This window comes from Eumetopias jubatus, unplaced genomic scaffold, assembly GCF_037043125.1.
Source record: "Eumetopias jubatus isolate StellerSeaLion01/CBP00866 unplaced genomic scaffold, mEumJub1_p1.0 scaffold_6, whole genome shotgun sequence".
Classification (NCBI taxonomy): Eukaryota; Metazoa; Chordata; class Mammalia; order Carnivora; family Otariidae; genus Eumetopias; species Eumetopias jubatus.
In genome coordinates this window covers 20,611,960-20,634,335 of record NW_028274812.1, presented here as the reverse complement: position 1 = coordinate 20,634,335, position 22,376 = coordinate 20,611,960, and the positions used below count along the sequence as shown (strand labels likewise).

Sequence of the window (22,376 nt, the reverse complement as noted above, 5' to 3'; positions counted from 1 at the left end):
TGAAGGGGTGTTAGAGGTGTAGCCCCACTAACACCGGCTGGGAAGGGAACGACCACCAATCAACCTGGGCAGCCAGGTTATTCCTGCCATGGCTGGCATAACTGGCCAAGTTCGCTGTGACAGATGCCTCTCCTCCTACCATGTACATTTCCAGGACATGAGCAGGAAAAAACATTTTTTATTGAAATATAGTGGACATACAATGATAGTGTCAGGCGTACGACACAGTGATCCGACAATTCTATACTGTACGCTCCGCCCAGCCCAGTAAGGGTAGTTACCATCTGTCACCGTACAACATTAGTACAAGGTTACGGACTCTACTCCCTGTGCTATACTTTTTATCTCCGAGAAGTATTTTTAACATGGGGTTTCACTAAATGCCCAGTGTACAAACAGACCACAGTGGGCCATGTGCAGTAGGAGCTTCTGGAAGCAGAGTCCCAGCCCCCGGGGCTCTGCTTCTGCAGCCTCAGTGTCACCGACCTGCCCAAACCAGGGTTCACATGGACCCATCAGGATCCCTTCCCCCCTACCTGCTCTCTGGCCAGAGATTCCCCGAGGAAGGGTCTGCATCAAATGGCCCAAATGATGCACTATCTCTCCCTTTCCTTTTTATCTGTAAAAGATTCTTCAAGAGGCATGCACACAGTTTAGAAGTTGAAAAGTTTGAAAAGGGGTGTGAGCTTGGAATTCTGTGACCTCAACCATGCGATCCTGGAAGGTAAGTGACAGCTGCCTCTGGGAAGTTCCAGAAGGCTCCCAGTTTAAACACAGATTTCACCCCTCAGTGGTCTTCTCCTAGAATCACTTGGCCACCCCCTTAAGAACTGTCAACAAATACTTCAATAACATAAAAAAGATGCCGGACAAGGACGGGGTCCAGGATCAGCCTGACCGCCACTGGAGCTCTTGCTTATTTTGATTTCTAGGGACTACAAATTACTTTGCTTTGATGGGTGACAGCTCACATTTACTGAGTCTTTTCTACCTGCCAAGTGCTGTTCTAAGCACCGTGCAGGTAATAGTTCATTTGCAATCACCTTTTAACAACTATGAGGTTGGTACTGTTTTTATCCTCAGTTTATATCTGAGGGAACTGAGGCAAGGATATCTGCCCAAGGTTATTCCCCTAGGGCCACTGAAACCCAGCCAGCCCAACTCCAAAGCCTCTGGCCTTAACCACTACACTAATGCCCTTCCCTAACCTGCCTGGCCAGGGGCACCTGCTGGCCGCCATGCTCTCAATATGAGTTCTTAGTCAGTCTCCATCCCCCACCTACCCCGTCACACTGTTGCTCTCAGCCCAGGTGAGAGCAACATCTTCCCTGGGGGTTAGCCCCTTTGCCCTGCCCTAGAGGGGCTCTCTGTGCCCAGTAGGCCACATGCCTCTGCTAGAAAACCCATTCTAGAGAGCCTGAGCTAATACACAACCCACCAAGGAATAAAAAGAGGGTACCCAGAATCAGAGCTTGCACAGTGTCAACAAGAGCCCCTAATTTTTTATGTTTCATTTATTTAGGCTCCATTTAGAATTTAATTAGATGAAAAGTTTCCATTCATAAAAATGATAATACCTAAAGGTAAGACCGAAATCCAGAATTTCTATATAAAATATTCCAAATTTTAACTATTGACAGCTAAGTTGAAAATTTTCAAACCTGTGCAGGTCTAACAAAACATTTCATGGGGGCAGAGCAAGATGGCGGAGGAGAAGGAGACCTGGATTTCGTCTGGTCTCAGGAATTCAGCTGAATAGGGATCAAACCATTCTGAACACCTACGAACTCAACAGGAGATCGAAGAAAAGAATAGCAACAACACTCTGAATAGAAAAGCGACCACTTTCTGGAAGGTAGGACATACGGAGAAGTGAATCCGAGGCAATATTCGGGAGGATAGATGGTGGGGGAGGGGGCCTCCGTCGGCCACTTCTGGCAAGTGCTAGAGCCGCGGAGCCCAAAATCGGAACTTTTAGAAGTCGGCTCCGCTGAGGGACGTCGCTCCAGTGGCTAAGCGGGGGGTGGAAACCTCGCGGACAGTGTGGTCTCAGGACCCTCGGGGTCACAGAAAGACCGGGGGTGCCTGAGTGCAGCAGAGCTCCCAGGTATCGGAGCGGGGAAGCCGGCTGCAGAGACGGAGCCGAGGCGCGGGCTCTCAGCTCGGGGTGGCCATAAACCGAGATCCGTGGCACAGTCGGGCCACTGCTCCTCCGCCAGGGACCCAACAAGCGGCAGATCCGGGGAGACCCCCCCTTCCTCCCCCAGGAGGAGCTGCGCGGGAGCGCACCACAGGGATCTGCTGGGTTTGGAGACTCCACACCGAGTAGGGTGCCAGAGATAGAAACGCTCGGTCACAGGCCGGGTGAGCACGGAGTGCAGCTAGAGACCGGGGAGACGGGAGTGATTGACTGCTTTTCTCTGGGGGCGCACTGAGGAGCGGGGCCCCGAGTTCTCAGCTCCCCTGGGCGGAGACTGGGAGGCCACCATTTTCACTCTTGTCCTCCAAAGCTGTACCGAGAGCTTGCAGGGAACAAAAGCTCCTGAGAGCAAACCCAAGCAGATTGCTTAGCCCGCACCAACAAGGGCGGGGCAATTCTGCCTCCCGCAAAGACATTTGGGAACCATGGCAACAGGCCCCTCCCCTAGAAGATCAGCATGAACAGCCAGCCAAGACCAAGTTTACCGATCAATGAGAATGGCAGAACTCTAGCGCTAGGGGAATACTGCACATAGAATTCATGGCTTTTTTACCAGGATTCTTTAGTTTTTCAAAGTTAATTTTTTAATTGTTTTTTTTAATTTTTAATTTTCCCTTTTTCAACCATCTTATCAATCCCTTTTTTTAAAAAAAAAATATTTTTCATTTTTAGAGTCATATTCTATCCCTTCATAGTAGTTACCCTTATTTTTGGCATATATATATAAGTTGTTCTCTCTTTAAAATTTTGAGATACAGTTTCTTCTAACAGATCAAAATATACCCTAAATCACTAGTGTATGGCTTTGTTCTAGTGTCCTGCCTGATCACATTCTCTCCCCTTTTTTTCTTTTTTTAAATCTTCTTTCTTTTTTCAAACAACTTCTTATCAATTCCTTTTATAAAATCTTTTATAATTTTCATCTTTACAGTCATCTTCCATCCCTTCATTGTATCAACCCTTATTTTGTACATATATAAGTCTTTCTTTCCTTAAAATTTTAGGAGGCACTTTCTTCTAACAGACCAAAATACACCCAAAATCTAGTGTGTGGCACTGATCTATGCACTAGCCTGATCATATTTGATCATACTCTGTTTTTGTTTTGTTTTGTTTTGTTCTGTTTTTGTTTGTTTTTATCTTTTTCTTTTTCTTTTTTTTCTTTCTTTGTTCTTTCTTTCCCTTTCTTTTCCCCTGGTTTCAGGTCTTTTCTGATTTGTTTAGAGTATATTTGCTGGGGACGTTGTTAACCTGTTAGCATTTTGTTCTCTCATTCAACTATTCTCCTCTGGACAAAATGACAAGACAAAAAAATCACCTCAGCACAAAGAACAAGAGGTAGTACCGTCTGCCAGGCACCTACTCAATACAGACATTAGTACAATGTTGGACCTAGAGTTCAGAATCATGATTTTAAAGATACTAGCTGGGCTTGAAAAAAGCATGGAAGTTATTAGAGACAGCCTTCCTGGAGAAATAAAAGAACTAAAATCTAACCAAATCAAAATCAAAAAGGCTATTAATGAGGTGCAATCAAAAATGGGGGCACTAACTGCTAGGATAAATGAGGCAGAAGAGAGAATTAGCAATATAGAAGACCAAATGATGGAAAATAAAGAAGCTGAGAAAAAGAGAGATAAACAACTACAGGATCACGAGGGCAGAATTCGAGAGATAAGTGACACCATAAGACAAAACAACATTAGAATAACTGGGATCCCAGAAGAAGAAGAAAGAGAGAGAGGGGCAGGAGGTATATTGAAGCAAATTATAGCAGAGAACTTCCCTAATGTGGGGAAGGAAACAGGCATGAAAATCCAGGAGGCACAGAGAACCCCTCTCAAAATCAATAAAAATAGGTCAACACCCCGACATCTAAGAGTAAAACGTACGAGTCTCAGAGACAAAGAGAAAATCCTGAAAGCAGCTCAGGAGAAGAGATATGTAACCTATAATGGTAGAAACATTAGATTGGCAACAGACCTATCCACAGAGACCTGGCAGGCCAGAAAGGACTGGCATGATATCTTCAGAGCACTAAACGAGAAAAATATGCAGCCAAGAATAATATATCCAGCTAGGTTGTCATTGAAAATAGGAGAGATACAAAGCTTCCAGGACAAACAAAAACTAAAGGAATTTGCAAACACAAAACCAGCCCTACAAGAAATATTGAAAGGGGTCCTCTAAGCAAAGAGAGAGCCTAAAGGCAGCATAGACCAGAAAGGAACACAGACAATATACAGTAACAGTCATCTTACAGGAAATACAATGGCACTACATTCATATATTTCAATAGTTACCCTGAATGTAAATGGGCTAAATGCCCCATCAAAAGACACAGGCTATCAGATTGGATTAAAAAACAAGATCCATCAATATGCTGTCTGCAAGAGACTCATTTTAGACCCAAAGACACCCCCAGATTGAAAGTGAGGGGGTGGAAAACCATTTACCATGCTAATGGACACCAAAAGAAAGCTGGGGTAGCAATCCTCATATCAGACAAACTAGATTTTAAAATAAAGACTGTAAAAGAGATGAGGAAGGACACTATATCCTACTTAAAGGGTCTATCCAACAAGAAGATCTAACAATTGTAAATATCTATGCCCCTAACATGGGAGCAGCCAATTATATAAGGCAATTCGTAACAAAAGCAAAGAAACACATTGACAACAATACAATAATAGTGGGGGACTTTAACACCCCGCTGACTGAAATGGACAGATCATCTAAGCAAAAGATCAACAAGGAAACAAAAACTTTAAATGACACACTGGACCAAATGGACTTCAGAGACATATTCAGAACATTCCATTCCAAAGCAATGGAATACACATTCTTCTCTAGTGCCCATGGAACATTCTCCAGAATTGATCACATCCTAGGTCACAAATCAGGCCTCAACTTGTACCAAAAGATTGGGATTATTCCCTGCATATTTTCAGACCACAATGCTTTGAAACTAGAACTCAATCACAAGAGGAAAGTTGGAAAGAACTCAAATACATGGAGGCTAAAGAGCATCCTACTAAAGAATGAATGGGTCAACCAGAAAATTAAAGAAGAATTAAAAAAATTCATGGAAACCAAAGAAAATGAAAACACAACTGTTCAGAATCTTTAGGATACAGCAAAGACAGTCCTAAGAGGAAAGTATATAGCAATACAAGCTTTTCTCAAGAAACAAGAAAGGTCTCAAATACACAACCTAACCCTACACCTAAAGGAGCTAGAGAAAAAACAGCAAATAAAGCCTAAACCTACCAGGAGAAGAGAAATAATAAAGATCAGAGCAGAAATCAATGAAATAGAAACCAAAAGAACAGTAGAACAGATCAACGAAACTAGGAGCTGGTTCTTTGAAAGAATTAATAAGACTGATAAACCCCTGGCCAAACTTATCAAAAAGAAAAGAGAAATGACCCAAATCAACAAAATCATGAATAAAGAGTTGGTTGTGATCAACCAACACCAAAGAAATACAAACAATTATAAGAACATATTATGAGCAACTCTATGCCAGCAAATTAGATAACCTGGAAGAAATGGATGCATTCCTAGAGATGTATCAACTACCAAAATTGACCAGGAAGAAATAGAAAACCTGAACAGACCTATAACCACTAAGGAAATTGAAGCAGTCATCAAAAATCTCCCAACAAACAAAAGCCCAGGGCCAGATGGCTTCCCAGGGTAATTCTACCAAACATTTAAAGAAGAATTAATATCTATTCTCCTGAAACTGTTCCAAAAAATAGAAATGGAAGGAAAACTTCCAAACTCGTTTTATGAGGCCACCATTACCTTGATCCCAAAACCAGACAAAGACCCCATCAAAAAGGAGAATTACAGACCAATATCCTTGATGAACATGGATGCAAAAATTCTCACCAAAATACTAGCCAATAGGATCCAACAGTACATTAAAAGGATTATTCACCACGACCAAGTGGGATTTATCCCTGGGCTGCAAGGATGGTTCAACATCCGCAAATCAATCAACGTGATACAATACATTAACAAAAGAAAGAACAAGAGTCATATGATCCTCTCAATAGATGCAGAAAAAGCATTTGACAAAGTACAGCATCTTTTCTTGATCAAAACTCTTCAGAGTATAGGGATAGAGGGTACATACCTCAAGATCATAAAAGCCATCTATGAAAAACCTACAGCGAATATCATTCCCAATGGGGAAAAGCTGAGAGCTTTCCCCCTAAAGTCAGGAACACGGCAGGATGTCCACTCTCACCACTGCTATTCAACATAGTATTAGAAGTCCTAGCCACAGCAATCAGACAACAAAAAGAAATCAAAGGCATCCAAATCGGCAAGGAGGAAGTCAAACTCTCACTCTTTGCAGATGATATGATACTTTATGTGGAAAACCCAAAAGACTCCACTCCAAAACTGCTAGAACTCATACAGGAATTCAGTAAAGGGGCAGGATATAAAATCAATGCACAGAAATCAGTGGCATTCCTATACACCAACAACAAGACAGAAGAGAGACAAATTAAGGAGTCAATCCCATTTACAATTGCACCCAAAACCATAAGATACCTAGGAATAAATTTAACCAAAGAGGCAAAGGATCTGTACTCAGAAAACTATAAAATTCTCAAGAAAGAAACTGAGGAAGACACAAAGAAATGGAAAAATGTTCCATGCTCATGAATTGGAAGAACAAACATTGTGAAGATGTCAATGCTACCTAGAGCAATCTACACATTCAATGCAATCCCCATCAAAATACCATCCACTTTTTTCAAAGAAATGGAACAAACAATCCTAAAATTTGTATAGAACCAGAAAAGACCCCAAATAGCCAGAGGAGTGTTGAAAACGAAAAGCAAAGCCGGCGGCATCACAATTCCGGACTTCCAGCTCTATTACAAAGCTGTCATCATCAAGACAGTATGGTACTGGCACAAAAACAGACACATAGATCAGTGGAACAGAATCGAGACCTCAGAAATGGACCCTCAACTCTATGGTCAACTAATCTTTGACAAAGCAGGAAAGAATGTCCAATGGAAAAAAGACAGTCTCTTCAACAAATGGTGTTGGGAAAATTGGACAGTGACATGCAGAAGAATGAAACTGGACCATTTCCTTACACCACACACAAAAATAGACTCCAAATGGTTGAAAGACCTAAACGTGAGACAGAAGTCCATCAAAATCCTAAAGGAGAACACAGGCAGCAACCTCTTTGACCTCAGCTGCAGCAACTTCTTCCTAGAAACATCGCCAAAGGCAAGGGAAGCAAGGGCAAAAATGAACTCTTGGGATTTCATCAAGATAAAAAGCTTTTGCACAGCAAAAGAAACAGTCCACAAAACCAAAAGACAATGGACAGAATGGGAGAAAATATTTGCAAATGACATATCAGATAAAGGGCTAGTATCCAAAATCTATAAAGAACTTATCAAACTCAACACCCAAAGAACAAATAATCCAATCAAGAAATGGGCAGAAGACATGAACAGACATTTCTGCAAAGAAGACATCCAAACGGCCAACAGACACATGAAAAAGTGCTCAACATCGCTCAGCATCAGGGAAATCCAAATCAAAACCTCAATGAGATACCACCTCACAACAGTCAGAATGGCTAAAATTAACAAGTCGGGAAACGACAGATGTTGGCGGGGATGTGGAGAAAGGGGAACCCTCCTACACTGTTGGTGGGAATGCAAGCTGGTGCAACCCCTCTGGAAAAAAGCATGGAGGTTCCTCAAACAGTTGAAAATAGAGCTACCATACGATCCAGCAATTGCACTACTGGGTATTTACCCCAAAGACACAAATGCAGGGATCCGAAGGGGTATGTGCATCCCAATGTCTATAGCAGCAATGTCCACAATAGCCAAACTGTGGAAAGAGCCAAGATGTCCATCGATAGAGGAATGGATAAAGAAGATGTGGTATATATACACAATGGAATATTATGCAGCCATCAAAAGGAATGAGATCTTGCCATTTGCAATGACGTGGATGGAACTGGAGGGTGTTATGATGAGTGAAATAAGTTAATCAGAGAAAGACATGTATCATATGACCTCCCTGATATGAGGAATTCTTAATCTCAGGAAACAAACTGAGTGTTGCTGGAGTGGTGGGGGGGTGGGAGGGATGGGGTGGCTGGGTGATAGACATTGGGGAGGGTATGTGCTATGGTGAGTGCTGTGAATTGTGCAAGACTGTTGAATCACAGATCTGTACCTCTGAAACAAGTGCAATATATGTTAAAAAAAAAAAAAAGAAAGAAGAAGATAGCAGGAGGGGAAGAATGAAGGGGAGTAAATCGGAGGGGGAGACGAACCATGAAAGACGATGGACTCTGAAAAACAGAGGGTTCTAGAGAAGAGGTGGGGGATGGGTTAGCCTGGTGATGGGTATTAAAGAGAGCACATTCTGCATGGAGCACTGGGTGTTATGCACAAACAATGAATCATGGAACACTACATCAAAAACTAATGATGTAGTATATGGTGATTAACATAACAATAAAAATTTTTTTAAAGATCACAAAAATAAATAAATAAATAAATAAATAAACTTGGGAAAAGAAAAAACATTTCACTGTCTGTGATTCTTACTTTGGAATTTAAAACAGGCCTCACCTCTCAGTAGATGCTCAATAAGCATTCATTAAGTGCATGAATAAAAAATAAAATGAAACAAAATCCAATAATACTGATTAGATCTGAGACACTACTAGACTCCTCTAATCTAACTTGTGGCCCACACCTCCTTCAGCCTAATGCAACTCTGAAATGATTAAAAGCTTCTTGAAAGCATGCATTGAGCAAACAAATATTGGGAGAAGAGGGACAAGGAAATGCTGGGAACAGCCTGTGGCATTAGGACCTGAACTCAGGGAGAGGAATGGAAAAGGCCCTGAAGATGCCCTTTACCTAAGGTTGACCTTGAAAGAAATTATTTCTGGACCGACTTTCAGCCTTTCCAAAATACACACACGTGCATGTGCACACACACACACATACATACACACACACACCTTCCTTTTTTACTCCAGGCAGATTTATGGCTGAATATATTATTATTTTATTTGAGCATATCTCCTTTTCCACCTTTGCAATGTAATATAGATAAGGTCCATATCATCCAGTACATCCTTCAATAGAAACTTAAGAATTGGGGACTAAAAATATAGTCCCAACTTTGTGATTTTCAAAGTCCTTGCATGTCAATCAACTTATTCTATTGTTATAATCCTGTAAGGCAGAAATGATTACCCCATTTTCCAAATGCAGGAACTAGCCCACTTGATACCACAGAGCTAGGCGGTGGCAATGAGGCCCAAGCTCACATGCCCTGGCTCCAAGGTCAGTGTCAGCATCGTGGCAGAGCTGAACGCGGTGTTGAGTCAGAGAAGAACTGAGTGTGACAACAAAGGGGTAGCTGAGGACTCTGGGAAGCACATGCCCTCACTTGGGAGGCAAGGGCAGACCATTTGTTATCACCAGCACTGCCCTGCCAGAGGTCAAAACACAATCTGAGTACTTCCTATGAAGGAAAACAGAATTTTAATGAACAGATTTGGTTTTTGTCAGATGAATGCTAGATTTGGGAGATTTGTCATGTCTCAGGTGAAAGGTACAGACCAAAATTAAAAAAACAAAAAAAGGAAAGAAAAAACCTAACTAACTCCTCTGCATGTGACAAAATGTACAAGAGTAAGGATCGATAGTACAATTGATTGTTAACAGGTCTGTGACAACTGGTGGTGACAGTCAGTCCTAACAAACTGTCTTCTTTCTCAGCCTTTATCTGACAGCATTATGCTACAGCTCAAAACACTTCCAGATGGGTTTTTCTCTAGCGTTCCAAAAATAGTCAGCTGAATTAATCTATATGTTCATTGTGCTAATATGTCAGCCACACAGATTAATCTATTGGTCAGAACAACCCCTGCGCCTCAGGAATGGTCGTTAACCCTTTGATTACTCCCCTGGTCATGCTGAACCAAAGGAAGCCTTCATTTAGTCTTAGCGTTCGGCCTTTTGCAGGTGGGAGCTTTCCTTCTGCTGTCCTGGTGGTTGCCAGACTGCCTCAGTGTGGAAGGTGCTCCACTGTTGTGACTGGGATGGGACCTGGTGACCCTGGGACCCCCAAAAAGGTTTTAACACCACTACGGTGTGCCTTTGGGGATGGAGTTTTCCCTCAGGCTTCTGCATACCCCCAAACTATTGAGCAAATGCCTATTGGTCATCAGGGCCCTGAGCTTATCGGTGCGGGGATGGAGCGGGATGCATGCCATAGTTAGCAGGTCAGCTGTGCTGAGCTTTGTCTCACATTATACCCGGGTAACAATGCTATAAAATCAGAAGCAAGGAAACAAAAATCAGAATGCTCTCTGGAAGCTACAGGCACATGAACCTAACAATCTTGTCTCTTTTGAAACTGGAAAAACAAAGCACTTTCCTATCAATGATCTTACTCTATTGTTTTGATACCATAAGGCAGAAATGATTACCCCCGTTTTCCAAACGCAGGAACTAGCCCGCTCGATATCACACAGCTACCCAGGAACTTTCCTTCTGCTGTCACAGGTGCTGCCAAACCTCCTCAGTGTGGAAGGTCCTCCACGGCTGTGGCTGTGATGAGACCCCAAAAAGACTTTAACACAACTACAGTGGGCCTAGATTCAACCAAGATCTTTCGTGCAAGTAAAGCGATTTTTTTTTCCCTTGGAAACGAGCAGAGCTCTTATGGCTACAACAAGTTTCTTTGGATCAGTGTTACCAACAGGAGTAACCAAACCATCTCTTGCTTCACGAATAAAAATTATACCTCCTCCCCAGTGAGGGTTCAGTCCAGCCTGGGAACCACCTGAGATTCATAAAGAGTCAAGGTGGCCGACGTGCAGTCTCGCTAGGATCCTTGAGATCTTCTGTGCCCACCTGCATCTTGGACTGTTGACTCTGGGGAGACCAGCTACCTCCCTGGCCACTCATGACTTTGTCTAACTCCAGGTGATCGTGACTACAAGGGACTACAAGTGTGGTGGTCTGTAGAATGTGCACAGAGAGCCCAGGGGAGCGTGCAGGGAGAGGTGTCTGCAGCAATGTTCTGAGTCTGACTGCCTGTGCTGAAATCCAGGCTGTGTCTCTTTTCCGACGACCTTGACCACATTGCTTCACATTCTTGTACCTGTCTCTTCCTCTGCAAGATGGAGATGATTGCATCTGCCTGGAGGGTTGTCAGAATTAAATGAGATAAGACATGAAATCGCTGAAGAGAGTGTCTGATACATTATGTACTTTGGGGGGAAGAGGACTGATGGTAGAAACGTTTCTGACTAGGCACAACTGCCTTCCTTCCTTCCCCCCAGAACAGCAGTTCACCAAACTCCCTGAGTCTGTGCCATTCCCACAGCTCTCTGCTGCCCCCTGCTGACATCTGGTTGATACTAGTAGCGTAAGGGTTCTAGCTCTTCCATTCCTTGCCCCACAAGCACCCTACTGGACCACCAAGCTGAAACACAGAGCATTCCTGTAAAACCCCATGCCTTGGGCCTTGACCATGTTGTTTCTTCCATCTGGCATGCCCTTCCTTCCTCCCCACTGACCTGTCAAAACCAGGTCCACCTCAAATACCACATGACACGGATACAGCCTCCCTGTGCTCTCCCCCACCAGCACCCCATAACCCACCAGGAGCACCTGACTCCTTCCTCACATCACATTCTTCTCTGTATTGTAATAAGTTTTGAAATTCTCTTACCACCTCTTGCTAGGAGGTCAAAACTATGCCTTATTTGTCTTTCATTGCCCCAGTAGCACCCATGTCATAAAGCCCCTTCACAGAGACATCCTCGGCTGGTACTCATGCTGGAACTGCAGGCTCGCAATTGCCACACAGCTCCCAGCTGTGTCATCTCTCATGATCTCCCGCTTCAACTATCACATAATCCCCTAACTGAGGTCCCCAGATCCACTCTGGGCCCATCTCCCATCCATTGTCCACAGTGCCAACTTGTAGGTCCTGTAACACTCCACATTCTCCTGCAGCAGAGACTTCCCAAGTTGGCAGCCCTCTTGCTGGGAGCCTCTCTCCCACCTCACCTCCTCTAACCTTCAGACTTAAGCTCAAACATACCCAAACAAACCTTCCTTGACCCTCTTCCTATATGTGATTTGCCTGTGCATGCTCTCATAGCAGTATCTTCCTAACAAAAATGTCATCATAGTTGTAAATTTCTATTTGTGGTCATTTGATGAATGCATGTCTTCCCTTAGGACTAGCTCCATGGGGACAGGGCCTATGCCTGCTTTTCCTCACCACTTATTCCTAGCTGCCAGCATAATGCCACATATACATTAGATACATGATAAATATATGTTTAATAAATAAACAAATCAAAGGAGCCATGTTAAACAGAATCTTAGCCAATGTGCCAAAATCCATTAAATATATTAAATCTAAAACCTTATATTGATTCCATTTCTATCATTCATATTTAAGTCATTCATTTATAAACAGAAAGATATGTAGGTAGGTAGATAGGCAGACAGACAGACAGACAGTAAGGGCCTCTCTGAAACACATTCAACAAGAAGCCAGAAAGATTCTTCTGATGCTTACCTTCGGTGCTCATATCTGGTGTCGGCATCCAGATGTAGACCAAGCCTTCTTCCCTATAGAGCTTAATCATGGTGTCTGGTGTCATGGGTTCTGGGTAGCGGTTACAGCCCGAGGAATTCTGTACAATATCCCATTCAGTCTGGAAATTCATTACAGCTGTAATCCCCAATTCATGCTTCAGTTTGATGGTTATATGTTCCACTTGACGAGGGCAGCTACCCAGCCAGATATTTGGTAGAATTCTAATGAGAATATATAAAGGCAAATATTATTGTTGTTATTGTCATGGCTTGAGCTCTGAGGAGCTGCAGAAAACACGGTGTAATAAAATGCAATTAACCTTTAAATCTGGCACAGGAAAAACTGCAGTAACAATATTAGATGGTGTAATAATATTAGTGATATAATAACAGTATTATTGAAAGAAAAAATACTGGTGGTGTCATTTTTAGGGAAATAATTCTATTAACTAAAATGCTAGGAAATAAGCATTAGCAAGACAAATCTTGCAACATATTAAAATAAGTTGAATTTATTCTTTGAATGTATATGTGGTTCAACATTAGGAAACTCAACATATTTCAAACACTAACAAGTTAAAGGCAAAACTTCAATGATTATATCAGTCAATTCATTTGCCAAAATCAGCCATTGTTCCTGTTTAAAACTCTACATAAAAATTTCAAATAGTAGGAAAACTTTTAAACACAAGAAGCTAACAAACAACAATCTTCTTTTAAACAAAATCAAAGTCAAGCTTATATCCATTAGTACCCAACATTGTCCTATATGTTTCATCTAATGCTATAAGAAGAAATAAAACTAACTGGAAAAAAAGAAAGAAAATGTTCATATTTTTTTCAAGCATGTTTCTCTATGTAATATCCCAAAGGCTGGACCCCACCCTCAAAGTTTTTGAGTCAGTAGATCTGGGTTGAGAGTCCAAGAATTTGGACTTCTAACAAGTTCCCAGGCAATACTGATGCTGCTCGTTCAGTGCAAAACCTTGAGAACCACTCCCTAAAAGATTCAATTACAAAAGCTATGCAAGTATTAAAAGTATTAAGATATCTGGATGAGGGAAAATGTACAATAATCAAACAGCTCTTCTATGTACTCACAAAAGCCAGGTAGAAATGGGGCAGTGGAGATGAATCTCATTCAAAAATAGAAAGAAAATTATAAAACATCTAGGAATACATTTAACCAGAAAGATTTATGAAATTTTATTGGACATTAAGAAAAAAAACAATAGATAGACATACTGTGATATTATGATTTATAATAAGAAATATGTATTTGGTCTTCATCTCAGTTTCCAGCACAGTTTCCTGAGTGATAAAAGCCCTAAAAGTGGTTTTTGTTATGTTAATTAGGTAACTTAGAACAGCACCCACCCTGGGCTGGTTGGCAGGGGAACCAACTTTGTGACTAGAGGACAGAAACTTCCACCCACCCCTCGGCTTCTGGGAAAAGAGAGAGCTGAAGGTTGAACCAATCACCAATTGCCAATGATTTAATCAACCATCCCTATGTAATGAAGCTTCCATAAAACCCAAAAGGTCATGATTCCAAGAGCTTCCGGGTTGGTGATGCAGGAAGAGTGGGGCTACCCAAGAGGGTATAGAAGCTCTATGCCATTTCCCATGTTCCTTGCCCTATGCATCTATGCTGTCTGACTGTTCCTGAGTTATACCTCTTAAAATAAGCCAGTAATCTAGTAAAATGTTTCCTGAGTTCTATGAACTGCTCTAGCAAATTAATCAAAACCCAAAATTGGAAAGGGTCAGAGTACCTCTGATTTATAGCCAGTCCATCAGAAGCACGGGTAACAACCTTCATTTGCACGTGGCATCTGAAGTGAAGAGTGGGGGAGCATCTTATAGGACTTAACTCTTAACTTGCAGAAGCTGATGATATCTCCAGGTAGATAGTGTCAGAATTAAGACACCAAGCTGTTCTCCAGAAAATTAGTTGGATGTATGGGGAAATCCCCTCACGCCACACATACTGGAATTGGGTCCCAGAATCCAAAAGACATATCATGCAAACATCATAAAAATGCAAATATTTTCCAAATAATATATAAATGTAATATACATTATTATAATTTATTGCATGTAGTATATATTGTCTTGCTCACTGATTATTTCACACATGTACATCCTCTCCAGAACTAATGGGTTCCTCCAGAACGAATACTCTGTTTCAACTTTATCTGAATCATGTCACCTAGAACTTTACTAGGTTCAATATAGAGCATTCAGACAACAGTTCATAAATGATGATGGCAAACACCACTTGATGCTCACCAGTGTTCCCAGTTATCCTCTTTCAAGCATGGATGACTAAACTACTTCTCTGCCTGAAAGTTCGAGCTCCTGACTTACTTTTGTCGATAGAAAGTGAGCTGAAGTAACACGTGTCCCTTCCAGAGGGACATATTTAAGACCTTGTGCACAATGCTCTATGCTCTGTGTTTCGCTGCTGTGAGGATCACGGAAACACATGTGGATACTGAGCTACTGGAAGACTGAAGTAGCTTCGAATGGTAAGCTACCTTGGAAGGCCAGCTGCCCTGGAGAGCCAATGGCTCGTTGCATTAAGCCATTGTTTGTTCCCACAGGGTAATCTGACTTGTTCTAATACAGTGCCTAAATAATTAATTCCTTAAAGTCCCTAATGCGCAGGAAAGAAGTTGAGCAGAGGGACTACACTTTTATAAAGTTACTTTCATATTGAGCTTAAAGCAGTCCTTCTCAGTTGGGGACAAATTTGTTTCCCAAGGGCTATTTGGCAATGATTATGGAGGCATTTTAGATGATGATGCTGGGTGGTGCTGATGGCACCTCATAGAATGAGACCGGGGATTGTGCTAAACATCCTACAATGCACAGGACAGCTCCCACAACAAAGGATTATCAAGACCAAAATGTCAATAATGCTGTGATTAAGAAGTCTTGTTTAGGAGAATAGAAGTGGAATAGAACTCCTTACTCTATGTAAGAAGAAAGGGAATATGGGGCAGGAATAAGACCAACATATCTGACAGTTTGTGGCTCATTGGTGATGTCATTCTGATGATAAGATGGTATTCTGTATCATATTTTTAAATATGTATGTACGTATGTACGTACATATGTATAGAATGAGAGAGACCTAGAGAGTGAAGCAAAAGTCTAATATAACACAGCTGAATAGCACTACAACATTTTAAGTGGTGTGTAATGGAAAGGGCACTGAACACAAGAAAAAATGCCAATCCTAACATGATCATTTTAAAAGCACTCGGTAATAACTGTCTGACATTAGGCCAAGTTATTTATCATCTCTAAGCCTTTGGTGGTCTTCTCTCTAAAATAGGTCTAAAAATAACTAATTCATGGAAAGTAAATACAAATAAATAAGGTATCTGAATAGGACTGATATTAGTGGATGTACAATAAATGCAAGTTATGTCTATTTGTTATAATTTACTTATTTTAGTAATTTATTTTGTATTGTATTGACTATTCAGATAATTTTCCATCGTTCTGTGTATCCTTCATTAGAATGCTACAGAGTTTAGAACACTCATCCTATTTTCTTAAATGAAATCTAGCTTGCTTTTGTGTTTTGGTTCTTTTTTTCTTTCCTTTTGGCTGTTGTTGTCATTGTTAATGCTAATGTAAAAAGCCAGGTGACTAATCCTCAAATATGGGTATTACCCATCCACAATGAAAATATCTCTCAAGATCCAGCATCACCTAAAACTTGCATCCTACTTACCCTCCAGAAGATAAACCAATTTTTATTGCTGCTTGGGCTCTAAGCCTAATAGGTTCTTAGGCATTTCTTATGGGCTATTGAAGATGATTATGGAAAAAATAAAGGCAACAAAATTTAAAATAAAGAGAATAGTTAGAGAAAAAACCTAATGGTATTGTGAAGACGAGCATGGGATCCAAAGGCCTTTCACTTTATTCTTGACCCTAAAGAATTCTCAAATATCCCATGAGGCCAGGAGGCCGACAGAAAAATCGTTAGCAGGGACACCTGGAGAGTGCTCAAGGGAGGTGCTTGACCAGGACACTGTTAGCTGAGTATTCAGTCTTCACAGGAATGGAAAGGACACACAGGCTGGGTCACTGGCCCCTCCCTCTGGCTGTTGAGTGACAGCAGGGACCAGCTCTATCTTGTACATGCTCCATCCCTCCTTCCACTGTCCCTTAAAGCTTTCTTCTCCAGTTCCCTGCCGGAGGCCTAGTGGGCAGCAGTGGTGGGCTGTCATCCTAGGGGTGGGCTGCAGGGTTGAACAGACCATACTGAAGTTTCCAAAGCTGGAAAAGAGGGCAGTAGACACCCCAGTGATAATAACCAAGAAATATAACCTTTTGAACAACAGTGCATTTTTACTGGTAAAATTTTGAAGTGGACTGGTAAAATATTAAAATGAACATTCAGGACAGGCAAGCTAAATTCCAAACGTTACCCAGAGTTCTCCGGAATATTGCACTCTTTGAGTGCATAGCACTTAGTATGCAGCTAGAGAATAAATGCCAAAATAAGCGTCTGCATGCAAGATCTGAATATAGACAAAAGAATAGTGCCTAGAGATATACAAAGAGCAAATCATACAAAATAAGAAATCAGAATGCCAAGCCAGAGTCAGTATATAGAATCACACTGTGTTACTGGGGGGGGGGGGGGGGGTAGGTATTACTCTACCATCTCATTCAGCCCTGGTCTTCAAGTGTATTTTAACCGGGACCTCAGGAAACTCAGAACAAGTCAAAGGTAAACAGGCCCAAAGTTGGTACCTTTCCCCACATCAAGTTTCTAATGGAAATAAGCCCTTGGAATACACACTTATACATTCCCACACACACATCAACACTAGCTTCTGAATCAGGTATTTCTAACTTTTTGATAACAATTCTTCCTCTAGAAGTGCCACAAGTCAGAGTCCATATTTAAGAAATGAGTATAAATTCTTAAATTCCTGATTTTTTAAGCAAGATGTGCTGAATCTAGGAGGTAGATCACTAAAGATAAATTTTGAAAACAAGTGCTGTGTTGAAGAATAGAGAATTAAAGTTATAAAGTAAATGGTACTGAATCGTTATATGAGATGTGGAGCCAGAGGACTGAGTTTGTTGGAAACACACAAATCAATGGATCCTGCTTCATTAGACAGCCAAAGTGCCCTTTATATGCATCTTATTTCAGCTTGTTGTCTCTATTAATAGGTTGTATATTTCTAGTTACATGATACATTGGAGGTAATAGGATGCATGATGTACTTTCTAAACAGTAATTAGACTTTTACTTATCCACTCAAAAGAGAATGATTTGACACCATTAAAAATCAAGTTTTACTCATCTCATCTTTTAATCTTCTCTCGGCATCAATGACACTTTAAACAATTTTAAAAATCAGGATTTTTTTAAGGTAAAAAGAAGCTTGTTGAAATATGGGATTTAGGGAATAAAAATCCTCTGTAAAGGTAGTTTTGATGCAAGACATACAAAACTTCAAAGATATAATAATGAAATTAAGAAATAAATAGATCACAATTATATTATAAATTACCCTGTAAAACTTCCAGAGAATTAGTACTTTATGAATAGCTTACTATTGGTCATGAGTTACATCAGATTTCTGGCAGCTCAACTACAGATCATCTGAAAAGGTCAGGAGAAACCACTGCATCTAACGGGTATTGACAATCAACCCAGAAGTTCCCAAACCTGACTTTGCATTCAAGCCACATGAGTTTTTATAAAAACTTGTATTACCAACATCTAGTCCAGAGGTAGTCAGTCATTAAGTGTCTGTGGAATTAGGTCTATGATTCTGTGGATTTTTTTTTTCAAGAAATTAACCAGGGTTTATATATTCCATATGCAGCCAGATTCCAAAACCACTAGCCTGGCCGATCCCAATAAATATGTAGAAAGTTAGTATAGAGATCTCAATACCTTTTAATGCACCAAAAAATATGGCAATGAAAGGGCATGGATTGCTCAGCCCTACACACACATATAAGCGTTAAGTCCCTACCATTCTCCAAAAATACTTTCAAGACTAAAAATGATCCCCAGACAGAGAGTGGGGAATGGGAAACTGTTAGGAAAGAGTAGCTATGAGGATGTATGTCTATGTGTTTAATAGGTAGCATCTTCCAAAAAGTCAAAACTAAATCTACTTCTGAGTCATGACAAGTATTTAATATAGCAACATTCATTAAGAACGTACTTTGGCAAAAAAACCAATGTACTTTTGCAGATAAAAGGTTTATTCATTTGAGCTTTGACTACTGCCACCATGATTCAACAAAATTGTATTTAAATAAAATCCATCCTAGTAATGTTACAACTTAGCTAAAGACCGGGGGCGGGGGGGGTTGGTGAAGGTTGTGGTGGTGGATGGATGGCTGATATTCTGGAACCTTTGTTGGACTGCAAATCAGAATCAATTTCACTCATTTGGGTGAATCTGGATTTGTGGTTCCAGGTAATCACATCACAATACTACAACGTTCGCTTCACCTGTCAGGCCAGGGCCCCTGTTACAACAGCAAGTGAAGTGTATGAATCAGCACCCGCTTGTTCCATCTCTGCTGTCAGTCAAAGGGGGCCTTACCGGCAAAAATGAGTACATCAGCCCGAATGAGCATCCAAGCACTTTGCAGAAAATACCACCGGGTTTTGACAGGAGGAGGGGGCAAAGGAAAAACAGAAGATATCAGCAAATAAGCCAGTTGTATGGACTCCACATCTCAAGTTCCATCACTAATGGCCTTGAAAAATGGCAGAATAACCTCTTCCTGAAGGTGAAAATTAGCATTATATTTTGTCCATAAGAAAAAAAAGTTAGGAAACATGGGATGATGGGATCAATGTATGAACACAGGATTTGTTTATTTCTTATCACCCCAAGAGACCACAACTATTAAAGCCAGTGCCTTGGGCGCCTGGGTGGCTCAGTTGGTTAAGCAACTGCCTTCGGCTCAGGTCTTGATCCTGGAGTCCCGGAATCGAGTCCCACATCGGACTCCCTGCTTCTCCCTCTGATGCTGTTCCCTCTCATGCTCTCTATCTCTCATTCTCTCTCTCTCAAATAAATAATAAATAAAATCTTTTAAAAAATAAATAAAAATAAAAATAAAAAAAATAAAGGCAGTGCCTTCTGTTTGGCCATAAAGACACAGCACCGTTTCACAGAGGGAGAAAATGGATTTTGCTGAGGTTCTTTATAAAACCCAGCTAATGATTCAGGAGTTAAAAAAAGAAAATGATTAGCGCATTTTCTAAGTTGGATAATTTTGTTGCATTTACCTTATTTAATATTTTATGGGCAATTCAATGTGAAATTAAAATGTGATCTGGCTTTTAAATAATGGGTAAAGAAAAAAAAGTCTATCAGTCCTATCATTTAGATCTCATTAGTGGGAAAGCAAGAGAAACGTTAAAATCAACCTCCAGTAAGCTCCAAGCTTCATTAGCACATGTAACTCCTTCTGCTAAAAATCTGCCCTCTAGTGTTGAGTGTTATGTTATTAATACCAAACTTCTACCCCAAAGACTCCAGTTAAGGCTGAATGACTGCACAAAGACAAATTTCAATTTAGAGAGTGATACTAACTTCTTTATTTAAAAAAGTTTTATTATAGTTTGCTTATAGGTTATAGACTATAGTATATAGAGAGCACATGCTAATTTCTACAGGTACACTTAAGTTTCTTAGGTTTTTTTTTTGGATGTGCTATGTAGTTTATAGCCACATGAAGCAAATATTTTTGTCATATGTTTTTATTTTCTATATTTAAAATGCCATATAATAATTATTAAGGTCTGTTATGGATTGACTTGAGTTTCCCCAAAATTTCCATGGTGAAGTCCTAACCCCCAACACCTTAGATGTCACCTCACTTGGAGACAGGGTCCCTAAAGAGGCAATCAAGTTAAAATGAAGCCATTAGGGTCCGGTATGCCTGTTATTCTATAAGGGGAAATCTGGACACAGACACACAGAGAGAGAAGATGATGTGAAGATAAAAGAAGGCAGCTGTCTACAAGGCAAGGAGAAGGGCTCAGAACAGAGCCTTCTCTCAAAGCCCTCAGAATGAATCAACCCTGTAGACACATTGATCCTGAACTTTTAGCCTCCAGAACTGAAACAATAATTTTCTGTTGTTTAAAAACCACCCCAGTTCACGGTACTTTGTTAGAGCAGCCCCAGAAAACTAATCAACCATCCAGATTCTTCCAATATCCATAAATCAGGTATACTTAAAGTAAAACATTTTAATAGATATTTTTCACCTTTCATCCTGATCTTGAAATTCTACAATTAGCTTTAGCTTGTGGCACTCCAGTTGTCCTCCTACACAACAGTACTACCCATTCTCGTTCCTTGACTCATGCCCTTCAGTCCATCACGTGAGCATCTCCAACATGGCAGACAAGATCATAAGGCCCCTGGCTGTGCTATTTGGGTTTCCTTCTTAATCTAATGGCTCAGTTCTAAAGTTCTTTAGAACTAGATACCTAGTTTTCATAAATACAATACAGTCTTGGGCCTGTTTGCTTGGCTTTCAGGGAATGGATCTCAACGGAGAATCACCTGAAATGTATAAGAGCACAGTCTTCAGACTCACAACCTGTTAAGATTCTGAGTCCAAGGGTGGTTCAGTCAGTTAAGCGTCTGCCTTAGGCTCGGTCATGATCCCAGAGTCCCAGGATCAAGTCCCTCGTCAGGCTCCCTGTTCTGTGGGGGGTCTGCTTCTCCCTCTGCCCCTCACCCTACTCATGCTCTCTGTCTCGTTCTCTTGCAAATAAATAAATAATAAATAAATAAATAAAGTCTTTAACAAAAAAAAAAAGAAGAAGAAGAAGATTCTGAGTCCAAGAGACTTTGGCTTTCTTGGTTTTGAGCCCTTGTTGCCCTGAAATCTGGTTTATATGCCACACTGACAGATTATAGCAATAAATAAGGCAACTGTCACACTTCACTTTCTTAGTCAAGGTAACACAAAGATTGAGGCAAATAACTAGGCTAAGCAGCCTCAGTTGGTTACTGTGATACAAATTTCAACAAAATGTTCTGTCTCTTGGCATGTTAATTTTGTTTGCAATGCTGAGCACCCCTTGAAAGAGCAAAATGTCATGTTTAATATGTTCTCACATAATGAACTTGAAAGGATTTGTTTAAAATTAATCACTTGCATAATGAACTAGTAACCACTGAAGATCAAGGAAGTAATTAAAAATTAAATGTAAGATTTTTTCCTGTATTTGTTTTAAAGTCATTCCATCTATTTAACAAATAGGTAACGATGCCTCCTTTTTGCCAGGCACTCAACAACCAACGGTGAGCAAGACAGTCAAGGTATGCCCTCATGTAAGCCTGCATTCTTTGAGGAAGACAGGCAGTGAGCAAATAAATATGCAAAATGTATAATACTTACTTGTAATGTGCTACTGAGGACACAAACAGGGAGTTAAAATAGAGAATCACAGGAAAGCCAGACTTTAGATAAGACAGTGAGGAAGGTCCTCCCTAAAAAGG

General features: G+C 40.8%; 1 protein-coding gene across 2 annotated transcripts in view; it reads right to left on the bottom strand.

Moving 5' to 3' along the window:
• Positions 1 to 22,376, bottom strand: part of EPM2A (EPM2A glucan phosphatase, laforin) — a 100,534-nt gene that overhangs the window by 4,077 nt on the left and 74,081 nt on the right. The window contains exon 3 of one of the 2 annotated variants that reach the window (XM_088024237.1): positions 12,824 to 13,065. The exons of the other annotated variant lie outside the window; for it this stretch is intronic. Coding sequence (XP_087880363.1) covers positions 12,824 to 13,065 — 242 coding nt within the window. The remainder of the gene's footprint in view (positions 1 to 12,823; positions 13,066 to 22,376) is intronic. 2 annotated transcript variants of the gene reach the window in all.